At 52.6% G+C, this 11437-nt stretch overlaps 3 protein-coding genes across 3 annotated transcripts; 1 reads left to right on the forward strand and 2 right to left on the reverse strand.

Annotated features, from left to right (window-relative positions):
• Positions 1–48: 48 nt before the first annotated feature.
• On the reverse strand, positions 49–2231 carry PFICI_11331 (uncharacterized protein; the record flags this gene model as incomplete). Its single annotated transcript, XM_007839912.1, has 4 exons — positions 49–1032; positions 1117–1764; positions 1831–2055; positions 2169–2231. The coding sequence occupies 4 exons, from the start codon at positions 2229–2231 to the stop codon at positions 49–51; spliced, it is 1920 nt and encodes a 639-aa protein (XP_007838103.1).
• Positions 2232–4758: 2527 nt separating this feature from the next.
• On the forward strand, positions 4759–8388 carry PFICI_11332 (uncharacterized protein; the record flags this gene model as incomplete). Its single annotated transcript, XM_007839913.1, has 4 exons — positions 4759–5079; positions 5252–5490; positions 5586–5748; positions 5839–8388. 4 exons carry the CDS (start codon positions 4759–4761, stop codon positions 8386–8388), a joined length of 3273 nt encoding a protein of 1090 aa, XP_007838104.1.
• A 672-nt stretch (positions 8389–9060) lies between these two features.
• On the reverse strand, positions 9061–11171 carry PFICI_11333 (uncharacterized protein; the record flags this gene model as incomplete). Its single annotated transcript, XM_007839914.1, has 3 exons — positions 9061–10028; positions 10078–10735; positions 10800–11171. 3 exons carry the CDS (start codon positions 11169–11171, stop codon positions 9061–9063), a joined length of 1998 nt encoding a protein of 665 aa, XP_007838105.1.
• Positions 11172–11437: the final 266 nt, after the last annotated feature.

Raw genomic sequence — 11437 nt, forward strand, 5'->3', positions numbered from 1 at the left:
GTCTATATCACATACAGTTCATCCTCATGACAAATAAAAAGAGCAACATCAATTTCCCGGTTTCATCATTGTACCGTAAGTTTTCATACCTTGCTTGCTCAACCTCCGCGACGGCAGTAGCTGTTTCGGCCGCCGTACCGGAATCTTGGGCTGGTTCCGGTTGTTGCCCAGAAGTGCCGACTCCTCGTCCGTGGTGCCCGTGTTGACGCCCTTGCCCTTTACGAGACGGCCCGGCTTGGAGACGCATCCGTAGAGCACGTGTGCCACGACCATCAGACCCAGCGCGCCCAGTCCCAGGTAGGACATTGGCCAGCCGCCCAGGCCATAAATGGTATCCATCACGGACAGTGTCGAAACGGTCACGAAGCCGAGACTTAGGAGCCCAAATGTCAGCTGTCGGCTCTGTGTGCTTGACCCCCTCTCCTCGGCAATCATGGCTGCAATAATGTAGAAGAATACTTGGACAGGAGCAAACACGACGAACCAGGGCATGAGCTTGAAGATTACGTCGACGCCCGTCATTCCTCCCATCGTGGACAGCACGAGCATGAGAACGAGTTGGATCAGGCACGACATGGCGGCAATGGGCAGAGCCGCCACGTACCAAGCAGTATCAAGGTAGAATTTGAAATGCATGGGCAGTCTGGGCATCGCTCTGCGCCTTGGCATCGTCGCGTCACCTTGGACTGATGCTGCTGCGTTGTTGGGAGCAGAAGTGTTAAACATGACAGACTTGCCAGTGTTGAGCCTGGCGTTAATGGTTGGACTTGCTGCTCCAGTCTCACTGTCATCCGAGGGACTGGACGACTCGCTATTCCGAGACCATGGCCATCTTCTGCTCGAATCTCGACGTGGTGTGCTCCGCCATGACATGCACGCATGTTCCACTAATGGCTTACACGTGGCTAAAAGCGTCGCGAATGCAATGTAATGAACCAGCGTTAGTCGGTCCGTGATGTGTAATGGATGTAACTGCAGCAGCTCGTAGAAGCGTAGAGACACCCAAGTACATAGCGCCACGGAACAGACAATCTAAATATATGTCAGCTGCTTCTTGTCCTCAACTTGCATATGGTACAATTCAAGAAGGAGAGAAGAAAAACAAAGACGACGTACCTCGGTCAGTGCAGAGCCCAAGACGTCAAGGTGAGCTCGCACCATTAGCCAAAACGCAATAAAGGGGCGCACAACAAGCAAGACAAAGCGATGCTCGCAGCGGGCGCAGAGGGCCGGGTCTTCCAACGACGATTCTTCCAGCTCTTCCCAGTAGCGTCTACACCACCTCTTCAGTACACCTTCTGGGTGCTCCAGGACCATGACAGTGGCCGACAGCGCCACGACCACGATCAGAAACCCGACAATCAGTCCCCAGCTGAGCACAAGCCGACTGGGCTGCTTGGCAGCGACACCGTGGCCGCGCCCAGGAAAGAAGCACAGCACATTGGCCGCCAGAATGTCATGTCCATTGTATTGTCCAGATACGTGCATGGCATGTCGGATACGACCGACCGGCACCATGCAGACGGCCAGCGTGGCCACCATGACAAACACCAAGCATAGCCTCCAGGCTCGCTTCACGGCGTTTTGGCGGAAGTAGTCTCGCAGCGAGCACAAGACTGCAATGTTGGTAATGACGGCGGCCCAGCCAAAGCCAATGGTGAGCCACCAGTCGTAGGCAGTCAAGCCTCGAGGCAGCGAAGCAAACGCATGCCCGATAATGGCCACACCAAAACCAGCATGTATATCACCCAGACCCAGCATAAACTGAAAAAAATAGTTAGATGTTGGGATCGTGGTATTCATGGTTCTTCTTGGTAGAGTTGTTTTTACCTGGTCAAAGGCTGAGCGAACCCCGTCTTCCTGGCCGGTATGATCCAAGCTATGGACGCCAAAGCCAAGGTATTGAAGACCGCTCCGTACCCATCGTAATACAACGACATCGACTGGGTTGACATCTCGTGGGACCGATCCGGCGAGCGGCTCGTGTAAGAGCAGATACTGAATAAGTAGCGCTACCACCGCCAGAGCGCTGGGAGCAAAGAATGCCAACACCGTCTGGTATAAGTCAGAATAGAGAACATATTGATGCTGGGCGCGGGGTAATAGTAAATAGCAAGTTGCCTCTTTGGCTGCGTGCGGAGGGGGGGTTTCTTTTGAATAATACATACCCATACATTCTCGATATCGGGCCTCAACCACTGGGCCGGTTCCGATTCATTGCATTGCCACATTGTTGACAAACTTCCCTTCGCCTCTTGTCCCGTCTCTTTACAGCCGAGACTCGAAGGAAAACATGTCGGTCGCAAACAACACTTTCTCCCAGCCAAACGGTTTCCCGAACACAAAGAGGGAGGAGTGGAAGAGAGGATATAGGCTCCATCTTTATGACAGGGTATCTATCATAGTTCCCACCCTCCTCTGTGTATGAACCATGATAAACACGAAAAAGAGTCAGGTAAAGCAAGCTTTTGCTCGTGGTCATGTCGGCCAAAAAGGTGCGCGGCTGTCCCGAACGAGGCAAGCAGCGGTGAACTGGCACTGTGGAGTCTGGAGGGGGGTTGCGATTCCCGATTCGCTTCACGATTAGCCTCGACACATTGGCCGCGATGTGGTCGTTGCCCCCCGGTTTGCTACCCAAACCCGGATCTGGCAGCCTATCGTCCGTCCCTATCCAACATCCATCCAGCAGATCATTGCTTGACGCGCCCGGCCTTGATTGGTCTGCTTTCTTTGATCTGCTGAGGCTGTCTGGGAGGAGCATATCAGTGGGAATTGTTGAATGGGGGGATCCGCTACTACGATCTAATCGACCAGTCCAACCCGTTTGCGGCCCTTCGATGGCGCGACGATGCTGCCGAATGTGCACGGATTTACGTCGAGGGCAACAGCGGCAGTAGACATATCACACTGGGAAATGGTGCCATGTTGCCATGGAAGAGATGGGGCAAGAGGATCCCGTCTCCGCTGGTATAGATCCCCCTCACGATCGCCGGTTATGCCGACAGTTTCATCCTGGAGACTCGATGAACTGCTTGGCTGCTAAGCTGTGCAAGTCTCATTGGCGTAGCTTCCAGATGCGCTGTGTTGTCCCATATATGTCGTCATGTTGCTGGGTCCAGCTTATTAATCGTCTGGTGCGGTTGCGTGTTGCGCGCGTAAAGAGTAATGAATGTACCAATTTCCATGTTTGTTGAGTAATGGTTTGTTTATTTGCGATTGCAGATTCATGCTCGAAAGAGGTTATAATAAGTTCTAAAAGTCTAGAATTACGAAGATCCCCAGTTCTCGGCATAACTCTAGAGTCTAGCTAGGTGACTATTTGATTGCTGAACTCATATTCATTGGGTAGGCGGGGAAAATACAACAACAGATTAATGCCGCGTGACATATTCTCGGACTGTGGATCTGGAAATTGCACCATTAGCAACATGAAGCAAATGTTGGTGAATTTGTGATAGAATGATGGTTGGGCAAGATACATCAGGAAAGATAGAACAATGGTGATTGAGATTAATCATGATCGCCAGAAGCGAATCATAAACAGCCTCTAAAATTTTCATCATGGTAGAGAGGAAGATGGAGAGCAAAATGACGGATATGAGACTTACCAATTGATATCCAAAGCCTGAGTCGGGTATTTCGTGTAGTTCTTGGCAAGGGATGTGCATGTCTTTGACATGGGAAGCACCACATGACAACGGTTTCGTTCACATGTTGACCTACCGTTCGTTTCGGACCGCGTATCTCTTCGCGTCAGTATCGCGACGCGTCTGTGGTCATTCGGCCCGTGCCACTGAGTGCCCGAAGATCATGAGCCAGGCGGAGCGGCAAGATTCCGCAGCTAGCCAGAGGAAGGCTCTCTAACCCCAAGCACTCTGGCGGGCGATATTCTTTCATGCATCTCATCTTCATCGATTGCCGTCACGATGCGCAAGCCCCGCGAACAAGACTTGCAGCCACTGTGAAGGAATGTAACGACCGGCGGTAAGAGGCAACGATCCTAAAGCTCGCCGGAACGAGCTTTCTCATGCTTCCATAATCGGCGTCAAGAAAACAAATGCTCTAGGGCACAAGATAGAGGAAGACTCGACTGAATGCAGGAACCAGAAAAAGGACGGATCCTCTCCTGCTTCCCGCGCAAGCTCACCTACAATAAAGTGTGCTCATGTACAATAATGAAGAAAAGAAGAGAAAATTTCAAAAGACTCGCGGCACGTCGCGCTTGACAAAAGGTTTTCGGGGTTCGTGGTGGGGCACGAGAGAGCCCCAGATTTTACGCCAGCTGCAGAAGCTCTTTTTGACAGCTGGCGCTACTACTAGCTTACAACAATGGGTCTTCAAGAGGCCGTCAGTTGCTATCATCACCGTTGCAATCTTGCAGTCAACGTCGATCTCTCCCCATATCAAATCTACACTATCTCTCTAACTGGGGCTTGCGGCCGGCTGAGGTGAGGCTCGAGATGTTGTTTTGGGTCCATCTTCAATGAGCAATACGTAATGTTCGGTTGCTTCGGACGAGTCTTTCAGAAAAGGGGATAACAAGCAAGATAGAAATCTCTCAAATGCTGACGGTTTGATACAACTTGTTGTCCTCTCTCTATCTGTGTATCCGTCCTGATTTTGACTCTGTCTTTCAAATTGTTAGTTGGGATTGAACCCTTGTTCCGAGTATATTCGACTTTGTTCCAGAAACCTTCTAGAACTTTTCTAGAAACAGTATAGAATCTGTCAAAGTTTTTTTCTTCTTTAGTTCCCTTCATGGCTAGCGACTCTGTTACTACTACCGGCCCCCCTGTCGTCCCTAGACGCCATCCTGATCTGCCGCCGCACGTTGTCGACCGAGTCGCTCGGGAGAGCCCGGATGCCGTTTACGGACTGTGGCCAATAGAGCCAACTTCATACCAAGCCGGCTTTCGCACCATCACCTATGCCCAACTCGCCAATGTTGTCAACGGTTTAGCTTGGTGGCTGGAAGAACACCTTGGGCCGGGACGTGCAAGCCAGATATTGACTTATGTCGGTCCTAGCGATCTTAGGGTCTCGGCGCTCGTCTTGGCGGCCATAAAGGCCGGATATGGGGTAGGGTGAACCATAAACCAACAAACAATTCTTCACACTACCGAGTACAAGCAATGTCATTGCTACCCTACTTGCACAATTGCACACCATACTATTGCTATAATAGTATAGTGTAGACGCCTAAACGCCTCACAAGCCCATACGCTAACACTGAGAATTTGCCATCTGACAGCTCTTTTTGACCTCGCCGCGCAACAGTCCCGCAGCTCACGGATCGCTATTTGCAGATCTTGACTGCAAAACACTCATCACCTCGGAGCCCACGCCAGCCGCCGCCATCCCCATCCTCGAGGCCGTCCAGCCGAATCATTTACAGGTCCCCAGCGTCGATGCCTTGCTCAGCAAGGTTCATCCCAAATATGTCTACGCAAAGACATGGCAAAAGGGTCTCGCCGACCCGATGATGTGCATGTCCGTCTTTTCCCTCAAGTCCCAACAACATGGCCCAAAGGACCCATGTCTTTTATTCGACAGGACAAAAAACGTACAAGCTAACGATTCAATAGACACACGTCAGGCTCGACAGGAGTACCGAAACCGTTGATATGGACCCAGGAAACGATACTCAAGCAATGGAATAGCGCCGGAAGCCCGGCCCCAGAGGGCAGTCAATCACTCGAGCACCTATACCTGGGCAAGCGGGTTATGGTGACACCACCGCCTTTTCATGTAAGTGATTCTACGGATTGAGTATGGATGGACCATTGTACTCCGTTATTGGGCATCGAGTCGTCTAAAATTGTAAATGGGAAATTGTAGGGTGCTGGCCTCGGGCAATTCTTCTTCTACGCCATTCCCTTTGGCAACGTCGTCATTGCCCCGGCGGCGGAAGCCATCGTGACCGCGCAGGGTCTGGTAGACGCGCTGAAGGAGACCCCCGCCGACGTGGCCCTGCTCGTACCCTCGGTGGTGGCCGAGCTGGCCCAGAGCCCGGCGCTGCTCGACTACTGCTCCCAGCACCTCGAGCTCATTGTCTACATTGGCGGCGATCTGCCGCAGGCCATTGGCAATGTCGTGGCCGCAAAGGTGCCGCTCCGCTGCCAGTGGGGAGCCTCCGAGGTGGGCATGCCGCAGCAGCTGATTCCGGCCGAGCTGGACCCCAAGACGGACTGGCGATACATCCGCTTCCACCCCTGCGCCGGGGCCGTCTTTGAAGAGGTCGCGGACGGTCTTTTTGAGCTGGTGATTCGCCGCGATCCGGCGCTCGCCAGTGCGCAGACGACGTTTACTATTCGCGGCAAGGACCTCGAGCATCTCGACAGCTACCGAACAAAGGACCTCTTTGTGCCTCACCCCACGGTCGCCGACGCTTGGTCGTGGAAGGCCCGGGCCGACGATATCATTGTCTTTTTGAATGGCGAAAAGACAAACCCGGTCACGATGGAGCAGCACGTCGTGGCTGCGAACCCCGAGCTGAGTGGCGCGCTCGTGATTGGAGCTCAACGCTTCCAAGCTGCTCTCTTGGTCGAGCCCACCACGCCATGTCCGACTACCGCTGAGCAGGCTGCCCTCGTTGAGCGCGTATGGCCCAGCGTGCAAGAGGCCAACCGTGTCACGCCTGCGCATGCTCGGGTCGAAAAGTCACTCATCTTTGTCACGGCGCGGGACCGACCTTTGATTCGTGCCGGCAAAGGGACAATCCAGAGGGCTGCTAGTCTAGGACTGTACGCTGCCGATATTGATAGGATATACCAAGAAGCAGAGGATGACCAGAGCACCGATGTGGAAGAGACAGTCGCTTTAGACAATGCCGAATCAGTCGCGCAAAAGATTCGCGACAGTGTTAATAGCACCACTAGCTGGTCCGTTGAGGACGATTCGACCAGTTTCTTTGAACAGGGCATGGACTCGTTGCAGGCATTACAACTGACGCGAGCTCTCCGGCGAACACTACGCCGACCCGATCTTGGTCTGTCCACAATCTACCAGAATCCCACGGTCTCTCTCCTGACGGCAGCTGTCATGTCGGTGCAGAGTGAGCGTCAAAGCGACCGAGACTTGATGGAGCCTCTGCTCGCCACCTACACTGATCAGATCCGCCAGATCCCCAGGCACGCAAGTGGTGCTGGGCTACCACCAAGCCGGAAAACCGGAACAGACATTGTCCTGACTGGGTCCACGGGCACGCTAGGGACCTATATCCTAAACGCCCTGCTTCGCCGCCAGGATATCGGGCACATTTACTGTCTCAACCGGGCCCCGGACGGAGGCCGAGCAGCGCAAGAGGACCGCTTCCAAGCCAGCCAGCTATCGGCCGCCGCCTGGGCAGACCGCGTCACCTTTTTGCACGCCGACCTGGCGCAGCCCCAGCTGGGACTCGGCGAGACCACGTACGACACCCTGCGCGCCCGCGTCGGCCTCGTCATTCATAATGCCTGGCCCGTCAATTTCAACCTGAACCTCGCGGCCTTTCGACCTCAGCTTGCGGGCGTGGTGAACCTCTTTGCGCTGGCGGCGGCGGCGGCGGCGGCGGCCAAGCACGTCCACGTCGTCTTCATCTCGACCGTCGGCGCCGTGGCTGCCCGGCCCGCGGACGCCGGACCTGCCCCCGAGCATATCCCCGAGTCCCTGGATGCGCCCGTGCCCAACGGCTACGGTCGGTCCAAATTGCTGTCCGAAAAGCTGTGCGAGGCCGCGGCCCAGCACCTCTCGGGCCACGATCACGATGATCACGGCATCGTCACCACCAGCATCGCTCGTGTCGGCCAGGTCTCGGGCGCTGCCGACGTGCCGGGCCTGTGGAGCCCTAGGGAGTGGTTCCCCAGCTTGATCATGAGTTCGGTTCATCTCGGCTGTGTGCCCGACCACCTGGGCGTCTTTTCTGATATTGACTGGATGCCGTCGGACCTTCTCTCCAATGTTGTCGCGGACATTGCGACGCGGAACCTGCGAGACGGTGATGAAACCGGCAGCGGCGGCAGCAGCAGCGGCGCCGACTCCGCTGTAGTGTTCAACTTGCGAAATCCCAGGACCACGACCTGGGAAGCGCTCATCCCCATTGTCAAGGACGTGGCCAGGGAGCGGTGCGGGCGGGAGCTCGCAGTGGTCTCGCCCACCGAGTGGCTCGAGCGGCTGCAAAAGAGTGCCAACGAGGAAGACGAGTCCGCCGCTTCCGTGGCTGCCAACCCGGCCGTTAAGCTGCTGAGCTTCTACCGAGAAGGGCTGTGGGCCGGTGGAGCGGCAATGCATCCCATGTCCGTCAAAGATGCCGTCCGCGCCAGTCCGGCCCTCCGCGATATGCCGCCTGTTCAGCCCCAGTGGATGCGCAAGTGGTTCGAAGAGTGGCTGTCGGTTGTATCGGGGCATTAGGTTTAACATATTTTCAACAATTTACCAAGATTTACCCTTTAAAAATATAAAAGAAAATGCTTATTATAAAGTATTAATTTCGTAAAACTCTTAAGGCTTTTATTTTCCTTTTTTTCTCTTTTTTTTTCCCCTCTCTTTTGTTCTCTTTCCCTTCTTTTCTTTTCTTTTATTTTTCTCCTTTTCTTTTTCTCTTTTTTCTCTCTTTTTTTTCTTTTATTTTTTTTATTAATTTTTCTTATTTTTCTCATTTTTTCAAACGTAAATTATATAAAATCGGGCTGCTATATCGATTTATGTTTAATATCGATGCTAAATGCCTTATTAGCATTACTTTTTAAAAATACTTAGCATAGCATAAATGTGGATAGAATCTTCTAATTAAAAACGGGGGTATACCTCGACCTGGTATAAAATATAGGGTAAATAAAACTTGATAAGGCTCAGCGCTTCTGAAAGGCATGCAGAACAAAAATTTCGGCAATTTGAATAGTTCACATTATGAATTCTTTGGCTTTATCATTATAGAGGGCTGCCATGTTGTGCTATCTAGTCCGCTATAGCACAAGGGTGTGTAGCGCCGGTACTTGAACATTTATGCTGCCCAAGCTCCGGGATACAAGTACAAAAACTAGCTCTCTGACTTTTCATTGATATGAATCATCTCTTATCCCATCATTTTCTTTTCTTGACAGGTATAGACTCAAAGGCATCGTCTTCATCAGAGATCTCATCATCGCTAATCTCTAGCGCCGCCGCTTGAGAGCCCTTTGGCTTCTGTGAAAAGTTGAGCGTCCCTTGCTTCATCTTTGGCTGAGATTGTGAAGCAGCAGCTCTCGACGGTTGTGACCGCGCAGGCTGTGACCTTGTAGCAGCCGTGGCGCGTTTCGGAGGCGCTGGCGTGGGCTCTGGCTCGTCGTCGTCGTCGTCCATCATGATCACATCATCTTCATCACTGTCTTGGTCGAAAATAGCCTTTCGTCCGCGCCCCTTGGCAGGAGCTTTGGCGGTCGCCTTGGCAGCAGCCCTTGCCGGAGGCTTTTTGGCCTGAGTCTTCCCAGCGTTGGTTGTCTTTGCAGCGGCTGCTCGGCCTCGTCCCTTTGGCTTGGTCTCTGGTTCGGGTTCCTCTTCTGCAAAATCATCCATTTCATCATCTTCATCCACGACCTGCGCAGTTTTTTTGGGCCGGCCCTTTCCACCTCTGATTGGTTTCACTACTGGTTCTGGTACTGGTTCGGGGTCCTCGTATGCAAAGACACCAGGTTGGTCCTCCCAAGATCCGTCCATGTCTGAGTCCCAATTGTCGGGCTTTGGTTTTACCATGACGAGCTTCCGCGGCTTTTTGTTTTTTAAACGATTTGCCTCGGCTTGGATTCTGGTCATTGCAGCAGAGAGGCCATCATCTTCTTTACCGCCCAAGGCGAGCAACTTGGTGACTTGATTGGAGAGTTCATCTGCCACAAACTGGTCCACAGCTTTCCTGTTGTCGTTTTTGACATATTCGCCGACAGCTTCGACAAAAGGGATCTGTGGCAGGATTTTGAGCGACTGCCTTTGGAGATACTGGTCCACGAGCTCATCGACCTTGATGCCTTCGGCATCCCCCATCTCGGCAGGCACGTCGATCTCAGTCGTTGTTTTCTCTGCTCATCGATTAGCACAGGTAGACAAATCGAGTGCACCAGGACTTACTAGTCGTCTTCTTCTTTCGGTAGAAGAGCACCACGTCTTTCGTGTTGGCTACTTTTCCGGCAAAACGATTCGAAAAACGCTGAGGATTCTCGACATCAAAGTTGCCCCCTTCCGATGGTGTGTATTCGACCCTCAGGCGGATCAGGGGCAATGGTATCTTATTTTGTACTTCATCTGGATCCTCTTGTATTTCCAGCCACTCGTCCCTTGCTTCCTTGATCATCTCTTCAACGACTGCCATCAATCTCCGTGTCAGCTCTGGTCGATTGTCCTTTTTGTGGTCCAATCCCTTGAACCTTGTGTCCTCGGAGAGCTTGATCTCGCGCATCACGAAAGGCCGCACGGTTTTGAGTCGAAACTTTTCAACCTCGAATTCTTTTCCCGTGATATTGAGAATCGCCACATGTTTCGGTACAGCTTCCGCGGCAATGAGGGATGTGGCGACCGACGATCCAGGCTGCATGACGGAGAAACCATTGCTACTGCCGCTGAACCGAGGATCGATGAGGCATTCGTGTTCGTGGCCCCAGACTACCATGTTGAGCCACTTGGGGAGCATTTCTTCCGGCAAGTAACTCGTTGGTGTGTGTGCAGAATGGTTCTGGTGCACGGCGAGCAGGTTGAACCACTCGTCTTGCTGCACATTTGGCCGAAGCCACTTGATGCGGTGATCGCGGAAATTTCTATGCATTCGCTCATCACGGACATTACTCAGACCGTACAATGCCAGCTTTGTTTGGCCTTTTTTGGAGGAGGATGGGTTTAGCCTTGGGGTGATCGACCTCTGGAATACGTCCGAAATAGTTGACTAGGCCGGCTACTTGGAGTAGGTCGAGAGGACAAAACGATCCTTCACCACTGGGGTCATCGTGGTTGCCATGGATCGAAAATACTGGAATAGCCACATTGATGTCAGGATCCTCATAGTTGACATGAGTAAAGTGGCCCTCAAATACGTCACTGGCATCGCTCAGGAATTGCAGTTCGCATGGCTTCATGCCGAGGCAGTTCTTTCTGAGAGAGCGCATGACCTTGAACATTGACTTTCTCGAGGGCTTGTTTTCATGGAAGAGATCTCCAGCTAGTAATACCATATCGACCTAACAAAAAAAAGAAAAGAAAAAGCCGTCAGTATCAAGAAGCGCCCACAAAGGGATGGCTGCAGCACGTACATCCTCTGTACGAGCCAGGGTCATGATCTCATCAAATGTCTGCCAGCTGTCATCGCCACGCACACTATCGCCCTCCTCGTAGCCGACATGATTATCTGTGGCGACGAGAACACGGATTGTGTCCTCTTCTGTGTATTTTGTTAGTAATCAGGGCGGGTACTCTAGGTACAAGCTGTGAAGGATACTTG

Source organism: Pestalotiopsis fici, assembly GCF_000516985.1.
Source record: "Pestalotiopsis fici W106-1 unplaced genomic scaffold PFICI_Scf_8, whole genome shotgun sequence".
NCBI lineage: Eukaryota > Fungi > Ascomycota > Sordariomycetes > Amphisphaeriales > Sporocadaceae > Pestalotiopsis > Pestalotiopsis fici.